The sequence below is a fragment of the Vulpes lagopus genome, chromosome 22 (genome assembly GCF_018345385.1).
Source record: "Vulpes lagopus strain Blue_001 chromosome 22, ASM1834538v1, whole genome shotgun sequence".
Taxonomy (NCBI): domain Eukaryota; kingdom Metazoa; phylum Chordata; class Mammalia; order Carnivora; family Canidae; genus Vulpes; species Vulpes lagopus.
Genome location: NC_054845.1, coordinates 1,445,317 through 1,460,697, shown reverse-complemented (window position 1 = coordinate 1,460,697; position 15,381 = coordinate 1,445,317). Strand labels below are relative to the sequence as shown.

Below are 15,381 nucleotides of genomic sequence, written 5' to 3'. Positions count from 1 at the left end.
TTATTTGTTCTCACGTCAAGCTAGTCTGTCTGCTTCGTGGCCTAGCGAACTTAAGCGCGTGCGTGCCGGTGTTGGCCGACCGGCCTCCCCGCAGGAGGTGTGCGTGTCAGTGCGGCCCTCTGCAGCTGGGAGGTGTCCAGCAGGACCGTTGTGGTTGTGTGGCATTTTCATCTTAAGGACGCTATGCGATGGGCTGGCCGCTCCTGTGTCCACCTTGAGAGGACTGCCCAGAGCAGAGGGAGGCAGAGTGGGCCTCTCTCCTTGGCACCCAGGCATCCCTCGCCTCACATTTGGCCCCATTGGGAGGCGGAGCACGGAACATCTTCTCTCCCAAATCAGCTCCTCTTTGGGTCTAGAAGGCTCACCAGCTTTGGTCTCCCCTTTAAAGAATGTCAGTGATCTGGGAGATGATCATTTCAAGCCCCTCGGAAGACACCTGCGTTATCAGTGAACACCTTCAAGGAGGTTTATTGGTTGTCCAGCTGAGAACGAGAAGCAAGGGCTTCTTCAGGTTTGAGGGAAGGATCCGGATGTCTGAGGCCATCGGGGAAAGGGAAGAGGCACCGACATTACCCAGCCTCCTCTGGGGTGGGAAATTGAGAAACCTTCCTTTGCTATTTCTCCCCTGGTTGAAGCAACCACATGTTTTTAATGCGGCCGTTACTCATCCTGACACACCGTGTGTGGGGTGTGGCGATGGCCGTATTTGCTTCAAAGTAACCTCATTTGGGGGCCAGAGGCATAGGAGAAATCTGATGAAACAAAAATGTTCATGAATGGACTGACGGCTGGGGAACTGATGGGTACACGGGGATTCAGGAAGTTCAACAGGTTAAAATCATGCAAACTTCAGAGTCCGTTCAGAGCTTTTAAAGAGCGCAGAATTCTGTAGAAACATTAGGATAGGAAAATCTGGTTCCTGTTATTTTTTTTGTCTTAACAGAAGAACTTTAGAAAGTATGTAGATACTTCTTGGTAGACTACAAATTTTTGTTTGCCACCATTTTAGAACACCGGGCTTTCGTGTATGTGTGTGTGTGTGTGTGTGTGTGTGTGTGTGGTGAAAAACTATATGTATGGATAAAATTGAGGTTCATAGGGTTCACCACAGTGAGTGGTGTAAGGAAAGACCTAGGGGCACCTGGATGGCTTAGCGGTTGAGCGTCTGCCTTCGGCCCAGGCCGTGACCCCGGGGTCCCAGGATCGAGTCCCATGTTGGGCTCCCTGCATGGAGCCTGCTTCTCCCTCTGCTTGTGTCTCTGCCTCTCTCTCTGTGCCTCTCATAAATAAAGAAATCAAATCTTTAAAAAAAAAAAAAAAAGACAAAAAGTGGCTCTCAGGGTTCCCTTTGCTGTTACGTCCTTGTGATCCTCAGCAATAGCAGACTTACCATATACCACAGGCTTATTTCCGAGCCTGTGCTAAATGCTTTATAAACAGGATTTCAAAGCTGTCACTGAAATTAAGTCCTCTTATCCCCATTTTACAGATGAAAAAGACTAAGACTGAGGGGCCACGTGCTTTGCCCCGGGCCACAGAGCTAACGAGTCAGAATTGTCTGACTACAACTCGCTCAGTAGAGAAGTGTCTTAATCTCTCTTGGGTTTTCAGACTCGTGAGGTGGGAGAGGAGTCCCATGCTGCTTGGGGCTCTGACACCCTCAGGGTGCCTGTCACAGGTCCTCTTCCTTGGAAGCTGCTTGTTTGTCAAGGGGGAGGCCGCCTCAGTCCCCTAGCAGACTTCTCCTTGGTCTAGGGCACGTGAGAAACCCGGTTCTAATTAAAACCCTCCAAACAAGGCGGGTAGAGAGGTGCTGGTGCGCAGTGAGAAAATACAAGAAGACCGCAGAGGTCCCTCGCGACTTTAACAGTTGGTGCAAAGCTTTTACTTAGACTCCCGTTAGTTCACAGGCAGTGTGATGATAGCTTCAGGTGTGCAGTGGAGGGGTCAGCACCTCCGTACCCACCTTCCCACCTTCCCGTGGTTTCCTGATTCTCTTGGCTTGTCAGACAGTGAACAAGTCAAAGATCCCGGTCTCTGGAAGTAGTATCAGAATCACAGGTGTAGGGCGGTCATAGTGATCTTGTTGGTGTTTGTAAAGTACTTGATGGGAAAATGCTTAACAGCCTCCCAGCAGTGGGGTGAGGGAGGGAGCGGGGTGGGGGAGTGACATCGGAGCACCCAGGGTGTGGGAGGAGCTGAGCCCCCGACTGCTGAAGCTTCTTTGTGGAGCCCAGGCTCCTTAGGCCTCTGCCACAGTTGCCAGAGCTTTTCCACCCAGCATTTCCCAGTGTGAAAGCGGGAAGAGACTTGGTAGCTGGCACTGCGGCTGCACTCGCATGTCCACTTTGTCCCCATTTGCTAAATTAACCCTTGACGGCATGGGAGGAAGGACCCAGAGGAGGTTAGAATCCTCCAGGGGCCCGGTCCCTGCGACCGGGTGAAGTAGCCCAGCTGTCAGGAGAGTCCGAAGCGCAGGGCGTCCACGTCGGGCTCCCAGCAGACACCAACACAGATGCCTCTCAGGGCTGCAGCTCATTCTGAATGGCGGGGACGCCTGGGCGGCCTAGTGGGTTAAGCATCTGCCTCCAGGGTCCTGGGATCGTGCCCACATGGGGCTCCCTGCTGGGGCAGAGTCTGCTCCTCCCTCTCCCCCTGCTTGTGCTATCTCTCACTCTCTCTCTCTCTGAAGTAAATAAAATCTTACAAACAAACGTGTTTGAATGGCCAGAGCAGCCCCGTTTATTTCTGAGTGACACGTGGCACCTGGAGATAGCAGTCATTTTATTTTTTTTTAGCAGTCATTTTAATATATTTTTTAATACACACTTTACACAGATAAAATTCAGATGCTTTGAACTTCAGTGATTCCAGAGGATATAAAATGAGGGAAAACTTCCAGAGTTTTCTGTAAACAATAACTTTGATTACCTAAATGTACTAAAGATAGAACAAAAGATACCATAGGCCAATTTCCTTTATGAATAATCGACATAAAGTCCCAAATAAAATAGTTCATTGATCAGAATTCAATAATACATTAAGAAAAAAGTATATTATGACCAAGTGGGATTTATTCCATATTATAATTACAGAGTAAATTGTGCCTGGGAAATGCATTGATGTAATTCATTATGTAAATAGATATAAGGGGGGGAGCCTATGCTTATCTCTATAGTTATTGAAAAGAGCTGACAAAACCCAAAACCCATCCCTGATAAAAGACATTAAAAAACACGAACTGCTAGATACCTCTTCAGCATATTAAAATATACACCTCTCAGTTCTGTAGACAGTGTGTCCCGTAGTTCAGAAAACCTTAGTAAGTAAGTCAGAACCAGGGCAGAGATGTTTATGCATCTCTATTTCCACTGCTACTTAAATAACATTATGTTATTTGCCAATACAGTTAGACAAGAGAAGATCGTTAGAGGCATAAGAATCCAAAGACAACATCATAAAGATATTGGCTCTCCCTGAATCATTCATAATTTTAATGTGATCCCAATAGAAATAACAAGTTGCTTTCTGAAGCTGTGAAAGTCATCAGGAAAATAAACGTGCAGGAACAGCAAGGAAGCTCGTGGAGAAGTTCAGCAGTAAGACGGGCCCATCCCTGCTAGATATACCCCAAACTCTCTATAAGTAAACACTGTTCAGGGGTTTGGGTTTAGGAAGAGAAAGACTTATGGGAAAGCAGAGAAAATCTACAACTTAAACCCAAGTAGATAAGGAAATTTGTGTGCTAAAAGTGACAAAGCTCTGGGGAAAATACGAACTTTTCACTGAATCTTAAGACAAAGGAAAGAAGTTACAATTGTATCCACTCTTCACAGTAAATGCAAGAATCAACTTCAAATGAATTAGAGATTTTAAAGAATAAAGAAACCATGCAAGTGCTTGGTTTAAAATGGGTGAAGTCCTCTATAATCTGTCAATGCAGAAAGGCTTTCCAACGGGGAAAATCCAGATATAAAAGAAGAAAATACTAGCAAGTTTGAATATGTAAAAATACTCACATGGAATCTCTGCCATGTAGGACTCTATGTAAGAAAGTTTGGGCACATTTTTTTGCCATGGGAGGGGCTTTAATTCTAAACAAAAATAGCATCTTTCTAGAATCCAGTCTGTAGGAGAACAGTCTCCTGTTTACCACTCCACCGCCTGGGTGTGGGACGTTACCTGACCTTGACTTAACACCTAGTAAGCCATGCTGTGAGGATAAATGGGAACACCTTAGGTCATGAACGCACAGACACCGCTACGTCGGAGTCTTCTGATCATCAAGGATGAGGACTGAACACTCCATGTGCCTGCACTGAAGATCACTCTTACGTTAGCAGATACCCACTGATGTCCTGAATGGCAGTGCTGTTCAATTTTGATAGGCCTCTGACTCACCTGGGGTCTTGTCAGAATGGGGCTTCTGATGCGGTCATCAGATCAGGACCCAACAGTCTGCACCTCCAGCAGGCTCCCAGGTGGTAGGCGCCGCTGGTCTGGGTACCACACTGTGACTTGCGAGGTTTTAAGACAAATAGGTACAGGGTTAATGAAAATAACCTTGTCTACAAAATTTGAGAAACCCTGAGATAAACTTCCTGTGTGGTACGATGCAACCGTACGAGTTAATGGACAATTGCAGAAATCCTCTGTTTACAGTAGACCTGAGCAGAGCCTCATCTTTCTGTAGCCTTTTTAATAGTTGACCAGTGTTTTCTGGGGTCTTGAGAACTGAGTGGTTTTGTGTCACTGCTCATGTGGGAAGCTTGTAGGAAGGTCTGGGAGGGAGGTGTGCACAGGATATGGACTTGACTTTGGAGACTAACCAGCAGCTGACTACACCGGAGGAGAGGAGTTAACCAGTTGTTAACCACGCACCACCTCCCATTACAGGCGCAGTCGGGGAATGTTCAGAGCACTGTGATGTTAGACAAGCAGAAGGAGCTTGACAGCAAAGTGAGAAACGTGAAGGACAAAGTCATGGTGAGTATTGAATAAATATGTATGTCTAGCCTCTAGCTTTTTATAGACAGGAAAAGGTTTCAGTTGCTGGCATGTAAACGTGGTAAGTGATTTCAGCCTTCTAAGTAGCTGAGAAGAAGAGGTTTGCTTAAGTTCCAACCACGAGGAAACAAATTGGCTAAACCAACGAGCAGATAGACCTTTATGGCCACTGCTCTAACTTCCAGACATTGAGCTTCTCTCTCTCTTCCTTTGCAAGATAGTGCAGGAACTGCTGACTTTGCCCCACCACTCGGTAAACTGGGTGTTGCTGCTCTGCGTAGCCTTTTATGTGCACGCTTCTCCAATTGGGGTGTTCCTGGGCCCACACAGAGGCCTGGGTGAACGTGGCCCATCTTTCTCAAGCACCTGTTTTATTCTAAGACTTGGAAGGGAACAAAGACCTTTTGCTAAAAGAAATTCTGATAACATTTCTGATTAAAAGAAAATAGAACAATTTTAAGATGAAACCTACAAGAGAACTGAATCTACGGAGGAGAGGGCTGCTCCGGTGCCCTTGGGACACATGTTCACCGCTCTCCACTGTTAGGGCTGTTGACCGGAAGGGAGAAGTAGTCCTGCGGGGCAGCAGGCCTGAGTCTGGGAAGGGCCCTGAGCTAGGCGCACCATCTCACCTGGGCATCTGGGTCTCACCAGCATGGACTGGACTTCATGCTTCAGGCAGGGTCTTTCCGAACTCCAGAGTCTTGGAAGCAACTTTATCCTGCAGCCTCCAAAGGAAACACTTCATTCAAGTAGAAATAAAGTGAGCCCAGTCTGAAAATAACTACATTTTCCTCTTAAAAAATTATTATGTGCTTATTAAGGAAATAGACAGTATTATGTACGTGATTAGAATTTTGCAAGTTGAATTCATATTTGAGGATTGTCACCGTGCTTTTCTGGGTCCCATTGACCTACAGTAATCTTATTTCCTAAAGTCTCTGGAGGCTGATTGGTGGAAAACATGTTTATATCCTTATTTGTAGTGTATAGAGCACGAGATCAAGACCCTAGAAGATTTACAGGATGAATATGACTTTAAGTGCAAAACCTTGCAGAACCGAGGTAAGAGTCAACGTTTGGCTGGCTGTCACTTCTGTGTACACTCGATGAGGAAGGCAAGTAGGTCTTCGTGTTTGTCAGATGTTTTATGACTCTGAATTGCTAGTTTGGGCCTCTTGATGATGTAAGCCAGGGTCTTAACCTCTGTACTGGTGACATTTTGAGCCAGATAATTTCTTGTTCTGAGGGGCTGTCCTGTGTGTTCTAGGATGTTTAGCAGCATCCCTGACTTTTACCCACCAGGTGGCAGTAGAACTATCTCAAATCCCCCGGTGGGAACAGAGCAGTCTCCAGCCTTTGCCAGCTGCTGCTGGGGTAGGGGTGGGGCCAGTATCATCCATCCCATCCCCCCGCCCCCCCCCCCTTGACAAGCGCTGGTCGCCTGTGGCTTCTTGTACCTAGCCCCCTGATGGACTTAGACTGACAGGTGTGTGGAGCTTGCCTGCTGGAAGCTCTCCCAGACACTGCAGCTTCCTACGTACACTTCACAGAGAAGTTCAGCATCGCTCTTCATGTTCTAAAGCCGTCCCGCTCCATTTTGTTGTTGCTCATCTTTAACGATGACAGGCTATCAAGTGAAAAGAACCCAAATGCGTGCATTATGTAAAACATGGGAGGCATTACTGTGACCCTGGTGACCGCTTGGAGGATGCCAAGGGTAATCTGGAAAGATTATTAGGATAATCTGAGGGCTGGTGTGAGAGAAAGGAACCTGAGCTACTGCTTCTCAATTGTGGGCTTGTCTTTCAAAGCTACAGATACACTTTGTATACATTCTTTATCTGAGATTTTCAATTTTGTCACTTGTATTCATTTAAGTAACATTCTAACAATGACTCAAGAGCCAACTGGTACTGTTTCCAGTTTACTTGGGTCACTGGAAACGAGTACTTTGTTTCAGCCTGTCCAGCTTCTATACTTAGGGCATTTCTCTCATTCAATAAAAACTGAAGATGAAACTTCGATCTGTCAGCTGATAGTGTTTGGGTTATATTTCTTCTAAGTGTACGTGAACCTTCGATTTAGTTGATTTTGGTTTTTTTACATTTACATTTATCTGCTCTCTCCCCCATGTCGCAGAACATGAAGCCAATGGTGTGGCAAAGAATGATCAGAAGCAAGAACAGATGTTGATCCAGAAGATGTATTTAATGCTTGACAATAAGAGAAAGGTAGTGATTCGCTTTCTAGAATAACCTGTTGCTTTTATCACAGACTATAAATAATAGGCCTGAAGTTTAGAAGAGAGGAAAAATTATTTTTATAAGCACTTGGTTTAGAGCCCCAGTTGAGCTATTATTTGCTTTACTTTTAAAAAAGATTTTTAAATTCAGTGATTAGGGCAGCCCGGGTGGCTCAGCGGTTTAGCACCGCCTTCAGCCCAGGGCGTGACCCCTGGGTCCTGGGATCAAGTCCTGCATTCCCCCCGCAGGGAGCCTGCTTCTCCCTCTGCCTGTGTCTCTGCCTCTCTCTCTCTCTCTGTCTTTCATGAATAAATAGTCTTTTTAAAAAAATAAGTAAATTCAGTGATTAAAGATGAATTTGCCTCACTGTGTGTCTTCCTCTCCCTTTAGGAAGTAGTTCTCAAAATAATAGAGTTGTTGAACGTCACAGAACTTACCCAGAAAGCCCTGATTAATGATGAACTGGTGGAGTGGAAGCGGAGACAGCAGAGCGCCTGCATTGGGGGACCCCCCAATGCTTGTCTCGATCAACTGCAGAACTGGTAAGCTGCTCCTAATCTGACTGGCCGACCCTGTGAACTCAAAGTGTGCATTTGAGTGGTTGTTAGTGGAAGGGACCCCGTCAGAACTTTGGTTTAGACTGTGGTTTAGTCCGGCTTCTTCTGGCCCTGGAAGCACTTGAAAAGCACACACTGTTCATGCCTGTGGCTGAGTTCAGCCAAGTTCTGCTTGGTTGGGAGCACGCCCCTCCCCACTGTCCATGCACCATGGGACACGTCATTTGTGCCAAAACGCTGGTGACATAGTCACAGAACACATTTGGCAACTTGAGCCCTGTGTCTTATTGAAAACAAGACCACGTAAGACATTTTCCAGGCTTGCATGAAATAATAGTCTGGATCACTCATTCAGTCCTCCATCTCGGAAACGCTTGCTAGAGGCTGTGTGCCTGGCCCTGGGCTAGGCCCTAGGAGTGCGAGACCAGGGAATCTCGGTCCTTCCAGTAAGGAGTCTCCGTGTGGGGGCGGGACCCAGGTGTGCTCCTCCTGTGCAGTAGAAGGATGCTGGCGGAGGTCTGCGGAGGCGAGGGGAGGAGTCACCGGGGAAGGTTTCCGGGGAAGTGGCCCTGCAGCGATGTGACCCGGAAAAGGAGTACTGCGCACAGCCCCGGGAGGAGAGGCCAGGCCGTACCCCGTGCTGGGTGGCTGCAGAGTAGGGTGCCCAGGAGGACAGGAAGCTGGAGCCTGGTTCTGGGGGATCTCACCTGCTGCCGGGAGCAGGACCATTTCTGGGGGCTGCTGACAAGCCAGGAAGGCTATTTACTGGAGTGGAGGTTCACTTCTCTGGGGCTTTTTTGACTTAGGTCACCCTGGCAACAGTCTGGAGAGTAGACTATAGACAGAAAGGCCAGTTGGGTGACCTGAGCATGTTAGTGTCGCCCCGGAGACGCCGCCAGCAGAGTGGACGGAACAGGTGGTTTAGGGTGGAGGTAAGGGGACAGTGGCCTGAGTGGCCCCCAGGTGCCCAAGGCCCAGAGATCTCAGGAAGTTCTCTGAATTGATACATTCTTTAGAATTCACACTTCGTACTCAACCTTTATTTTTATTCTGTGGATTGGCTGCTCATATTCCGAATGTCTTGTTGTGCTTAGTTAGAATGTCCCTGCAGAGGTACTGTCACCCCCCCTCCCCCCACCCGCCTTGTCGCCGAGGCCACAGGAGCCTGTTCAGGGCCGCAGCTGGGCTCTGGGGCCGTCGCGGTGCTGCCCGCAGGTTGTTGGGCCTGTGTTGTGTGCCAGGGTGAGCCTGCGTCCCCGTCACGGCCACACGGCCACTTGGTGGGGCTCCTGGCGGGGACCGCACAGTGACGTGGCCTTTCCGGGGAGAATGCTCCGTGCAGTCGGGCCTCCAGGGGGTGAGGCCGAGGGGCCTGAGCGCCCTGCCCTCTGCAGCCCTGAACTCCCCCCATCCCCGTCCGCCCCCATCAAGCCTGCCTGGGCTCCCCCTGTCCCCGTCCTCGTCTGTCCCGTCCGTCCTGTCCACCTCTGTCAAGCCTGCCTGGGCTCCCTGCTGCCCTCGCGCCCGTTCTTAGGGCCCCAAGTCCCCGCTGCCCTCACCCTGCCCCTGAAGTCGGGGCCCGCAGGCTGCAGCCCGACATGTGGGGGGCTGTCTCTGCAGCCAGGGGAGGCCTGGGAGCTGGGCTGTGGGGACGCTGCTTCTGAGGGAGGCCCGTGGGTCTCATACCGCCAGGTTCACCGTAGTCGCCGAGAGTCTGCAGCAGGTGCGTCAGCAGCTTAAAAAGCTCGAGGAACTGGAACAGAAGTACACGTACGAACACGACCCGATTACAAAAAACAAGCAGGGGCTGTGGGACCGCACCTTCAACCTTTTCCAGCAGCTCATTCAGAGGTAATGGAGGGATCCCTGGGCTTCTCCTGTAGCTCTTTTACCCCGGCGGGGGAGGGGGGGTGGGGGGTGTTTGCGGTTTACTGCTCTCTCAGCTGCTTTAAAAGTTTAGTAGTCATGTAATTCGTTTAGGGCACTCACGTCTTCCGGGACCCCTGTCCGTGCCGCTGGCTCTTTGTTCTCATGGCCCCTGGGCTGTAGCTTGTCACTTCGCCATGCCTGTCCTGTGCCCCCCCGCCCCCCACCGCCAAGCCGCCCCCTCGGAACCTCACCTCAAAACTGTATCCTCCTGCAAGTTGCAGTTTCTATCTTGTCCCAAAATCTTCCCAGAATTCCCAAACACGGCACCTCCCTCCCGGATCTGCACGACTCAGTCTTTATTCGCCCGTTCTGGATTTCTTATGTACCTGTGGGCGTGTATTTCTGTTGCCTGTGACATAAATTACAAGTTCTTGGAAGACAGAGATGCGCCTTTGTCATCCTTTTCCCCCTATGGGGACCTGGCCCAGTACCCAGTACCGGGCCCATGGGCAGGCCTTCCAGAAGTGCTTAGTAGATACAAATGCGAGTGAAAGACGAGTCCTTATTGTAGTTTTTTTCATACTCACTTGACATAAACACCTTCCGCGTCCTGCGGCTAATGTCCAAACAGAACCACCTCAGGGCTGTATCTTGAAATAACCAAGGATATGTATTTACTTGGGTTTTGGAATGCAAATTTGGTCCGTTTTAAAATGAAAATTAATATTTGGAAGTGCTTGTGTGAGGTAGTATTACTAAACAATTGGACCAGAAGAACGGCTCTCTAACGGATACTGGAATACCCGCTTCAGATTATGGTAGTGAGCAGTACGTTACCTGGTTCATTTGTACCTGTAGCAAGATTCCTTTTTATTTTTTGTTCTTGTTTATCTTTAAACTGACAGACCTTACATTGGGCTCAGGTGGACACATAGCGATTGGGTGTTCATGTATTTTGCACAGTGATGGCCAGTGCAGGTCTAGTTAGCAAACTTGGTTCTTCGTGCATCTTCCTAAATGAACATAGCCCAACCTGGGGCTTTTGCTGGTGAAGGTGTCGCAGGTCGCTGCAGCGACTGTGGCCTCACGTCGAGTGCAGATGCGGTATGGAGGTTTCCGTGCTGACCGACAAACCTCACTTTGTTCATCAACTTGTTCGAATCTTCCAAACCGAGTTTTCGCTTGCACGCTCCAGCCCCCTCTCCTGTTTCAGGAAAATAATTTGTCCTGCCTCAGCCTTCATGGAAATGCTAATGTGCATTTTGCTCGGAATTCACAGCTCCTTTGTGGTGGAAAGACAGCCTTGCATGCCAACTCATCCCCAGAGGCCGCTGGTCTTGAAGACGGGGGTCCAGTTCACGGTGAAGCTGAGGTAACCCCAAGACGTGGACGCCCCGGGCCCTCCGCTATGCAGTTTGTGTCCCTGGGCCCCCAGCACTGTCACGGGGGGTGCTCCAGAGGACGCACCCTGCAGCGGCGTTCCAGCCTGCGTTCGTGCTTGGGACGTCTAAGAGTCTATCTTCTCCATTAAAAGAAATAGGAAAAAGAAAAAAAAAAAGGATAGGAATACAACAAATATTTATGTATGCACACCACACCAGGTTTTTTTCCCCGTTAATGTGATGCATGTTTGCCTTAAAAAGGACTTCAAAAGGGCAGGACTGCACCTGGGGGAGAGCAACAGTTCCGGCAGCGTCATGCCCTCCTGGGGATGAGCTTCTAACCTGGGCTTCACGTGCCCCCAAGACCACGTGCAGTGTGTATGAATACGGACCCGTGACACATGTGTTCTGGTGACTGGGTCCAAGCTTCCATTGGGTTTCAGAGTTTCCCTGTGGTCTGAATGTGTGTAGACCACCACGGAAAATAGCCCGGTGCCAGTCCTCCCTCCCAGAATTCTGCACGTGTTTACACACATACACAAAGACCCACAGACACTACAATGTACAGGATTTTATTTCTAAAAGCTAGTGTCCCGCTCTACATGTTGTTTTGCAGCCTACTTTTTCTCTTGCTAATAAATGGCAGAAGTGTTTCCATGTGAGGACAGATGACTCTCCTTTCTCTGCTGAATGGCGAATTTATTGAGCTGTTCTTCTACTGGCGAGGAGCTGGACGCGCCTTCCGAGTTGGCCTTAGTCCCTTCGACCTAGGTCCCCAGGGCCGGCTCTGCTGCCGCTACAGGGGGTCTAGAAACCCCACCCCGTCCAGCGGAGCAGACCAGTTAGGGGCTCCTGCCCAAGGTCTCCAGCTCATCAGAGGAGGCACGCACGTCCCCCTGCAGGGCTTCGTCCCATCCTTCACACCACCCTGGGATCACTATAGATGTTAGCCTCTTTTTCCTGGTTATGGGTAAGGATTCGTATTTTCCCCGACAGGACAAACATTAGATACAGGTGCCAGTAAAAATATGTTTGCTAGGCTTTACCCTTTACCCATGTGATTGGTCCGAGCTAGACGTTTTGATAAAACCCAGTGTTGGCAAGGCTGTGTGGGGAAGCCGTACCCCCACTCACGTTTGGCGGATATGGAAAAGCTGCTGTTTTCTCTCGGAGTTTAGTGTCACAGCTTTGCCCCAGCAACTCCACAGCCAGGGACTTACCCTCAGATGCACTTAAAAAAACATCCAAGTTGACATACACGGAAGTCGATTCTGCTGTTCGTGGTAACTGGACCACGGAAATGTTCACCGGGAGGGAAAGGGCTTAATAAATAAACTGGGACAGACCATTTCCTAAAGTAATAATGACTTTTGTTTTTCTTTCCAGACTGTTGGTGAAACTGCAGGAGCTGAATTACAATTTGAAAGTCAAAGTCTTATTTGATAAGTAAGATATCTTTGATTCTTTGATATTATCCCACCACATACACTGTTGAAATGCCGGGTTTCTTAACCCAACACAGTGCTGCACCGGGACTATGTATAAGTGATCCTAGGAGATTTAAATCAATGGCCCCCATCCCAGACACGGGAGCTTCCCCTAGAGCTGACATCAACCTGCTGGTGCCTTTTTAGACCAAAAACAGATGAAAGAACGAGCGTATTTTGTGCATATGAACTTGTAAGGATCAGGTCTGGAGCAGCCGGTCCCGGACACCACCCCTCCTGCCTCCTGGAAGAGGACAAGACCCTTGGTCCAACACCAGGCCCACGGTTGTCCATGCGGTAGCAATTCCGCACCCGGTCGTGGGTGCTTCTGGAATGTGGCTGACAGCCTTTTGCAGGGACCACGTGGAGCCTGCGGGATCCACCCTTGTCTCTCCTGGGCCTTAGGGACCCCCAGGACTGTCAGGCTCTCACGGGGCCCTGAATGGGGCAGTCCCACCACATTTTGCCTTTAGGCCCTGGACCTGGACTAGGCCTGACCTAGGTCTTGGCTCCCTCGTGGCCCCGGCCCCTGATACAGTCCGTGTTCTGTTTTGCATGTAACTGACTGGCTTAGCCAAGACTGTAGGTGACAATCCGGGCCATTTTCCTCTGGTGTCTTGTCTCCAGCCTGAAACAATGTTCTTCCTCGGACTCTGTGCCTTTCCTGCCATCAGCTGTGGTTTCTCTATGTATCAGCTCTTGCTGCTTAATGATTCACCTGGAAACCTAATAGAACCCGAAGCTGCTTGGCTCGTCCCCGTCTGAGCTCTAGGTGGTCCTCTGGTCGGGGTCAGCCTGGGCTCATGGCAGGTCTGAGGTCCTGGCTGGGACGACCGGGCCCCATCCGTGGGGCTCTCAGGAGCCCGCCCGGCCTTCCTGCATGGTGACGGCACCCCAGGTGGGTGAGAAGGGCGGCGTGCTAGGCCCGTGGAGGTGAGGCTTGGAGCTCCTGGCGTGGATGCATCCTCCCATCCACTCTGTTGGCCGACCTGAGTCACCTGCACCCCCAGGGACGGGGAGACACTCGTCTCTCAGAGGGAAGAGCGGCAGAGATTTCACGGCTGTTACACTTTGTCTACCATGGTTTCTCTTCTGGTTTGTTCAGCTCTTTGGTTTCTCCTCTGTTCCAGCTCTGGGTTATCTTCTTAGCTCTGAAAGGGCAGCTTTGTTTCTTTGCATCACGCTATTCCTTTTCTTTTCTCCAACACCCCGCGCCCTGCCCACCCACCCCGAAGTGTTGGTCACCCGCGTAGCTGGTGGGGATTGTCATTCACAGAGATGTTGGACTTCTGGTTGAGGTAGGAAAGGAAGCCGGCCGCGTCCCTGTGGGTGGCTAATGGCGTCCAGTCTGCACCTCCACCTGACAGATTCTTGTGAGTCCAGAACATGACCGCGTAGTCACTGAACTTACGTTAGAGGCGAGGCTGCTCAAGATTTTATTAAAGATTTTATTTATTTATTCATGAGACAGAGAGAGAGAGAGAGGCAGAGACACAGGCCGAGGGAGAAGCAGGCTCAACGCAGGGAGCCCGACAATGGGACTCGATCCCACGTCTCCAGGACCAGGCCCTGAGCTGAAGGTGGCGCTAAACCTCTGAGCCACCAGGGCTGCTCAAGATTTAACCTCAGATTTAAAACTTGAAAGCTTCCTCAAATCATTGACTCTTCCGATACTTTCACGAGAGCCTTAAAGATAGTAGAGAGCATTTAGCCATCGCCTGGAAGCTCCCCAGCCCGACCGCAGGCGTGGGCTCTGCTACCCCGCGGCTGCGCAGCCTCCCGGGGCCTGTGGGCGTGCAGGAAGTGGCCAGAAGTGCAGCCTCGCGGTGGTCACAGCATATAGCCAGCTCGCCACTTACGGCATCCCGTGCGTTTGGTGCTCTCCGCAGCGCGCTGGACAAGAGATGGGGGCCTGGGTGGTGCACCTGCCCAGGGTCACGGGCGTCCTTGGCTCCTTGGCAGAGCTGGTGCTGCTTGACTCGGGGTGGGGGAGCAGGAGGGAGTGAAGTGACAGGTGTAGATTCCATGTTGATCTTCGACTTGGCTTTTACATCTTTGTTAAAGCTCATGTCAAAACTTCAATATGCGTGTGTATGACTTTATTGATCTGTGTATTTCTTTTTTTTTCCCCAGAGATGTGAGCGAGAGGAATACAGTAAAAGGGTATGTCAGCCACTTTGCACCGGGTTGCACTGTCTTTGTCTGTCTGTTTAACGGTTCTGAGCCTCTGAGGTGTCTCTACTCTGTATTGTCTAGGTTTAGAAAGTTCAACATTTTGGGCACGCATACGAAAGTGATGAACATGGAGGAGTCCACCAACGGAAGCCTGGCGGCAGAGTTCCGGCACCTGGTAGGGACGCCAGTTTCCCCTTCTCGGCCTTGGGTCGGGCACATCAGGACCGAGCTCTTGGCTCCCTGTGTGACGGGGACACAGCCCCGGGAGGCAGCTTTCTGCAGCTCGTGGCCGGGACCCCGGCAGCCCTTGGGAAGCCCTGCTGCTCCTCGTGCTGCCTCCGCCTGAGACCACCTCCCAGGGTGCAGCAGTCTGGGCGGGGTACCCCCTGAGCCGGTGTGCACAGAAGGAACGTGTGGCCGCTCGCTCCAGAGCCTTGCAGTCCCCTGGCTTCTCTGGGCTCCCGGTGCAGCCGACCCCAGGAGGTCACCATCCCTTGCCGGCCACCTTGCCCATGACCACCACGTCTCCGGCTTTGTCTCCCGGGGAGTGGGCCCGTTCCAGCAGCCGTAGAAGCCCAGCGGGGGTGGCAAGCAGGTGGTGCCTTTGGCCTGCGTCTGTGGAAAGTGGGGGCTGCTGGTGGATCTGGAGCGCAGGCAC

The 15,381-nt window shown here is 50.4% G+C and overlaps 1 protein-coding gene across 1 annotated transcript in view; it reads left to right on the top strand.

The window, feature by feature from the left end:
* STAT1 (signal transducer and activator of transcription 1) overlaps positions 1–15,381 on the top strand; it is a 40,030-nt gene that overhangs the window by 8,542 nt on the left and 16,107 nt on the right. Inside the window, exons 6-14 of the mRNA XM_041737351.1 lie at positions 4,897–4,986; positions 5,994–6,072; positions 7,150–7,241; positions 7,644–7,795; positions 9,503–9,661; positions 10,959–11,051; positions 12,448–12,507; positions 14,682–14,711; positions 14,805–14,898. Of these exons, the coding sequence (XP_041593285.1) occupies positions 4,897–4,986; positions 5,994–6,072; positions 7,150–7,241; positions 7,644–7,795; positions 9,503–9,661; positions 10,959–11,051; positions 12,448–12,507; positions 14,682–14,711; positions 14,805–14,898 (849 nt within the window). The remainder of the gene's footprint in view (positions 1–4,896; positions 4,987–5,993; positions 6,073–7,149; positions 7,242–7,643; positions 7,796–9,502; positions 9,662–10,958; positions 11,052–12,447; positions 12,508–14,681; positions 14,712–14,804; positions 14,899–15,381) is intronic.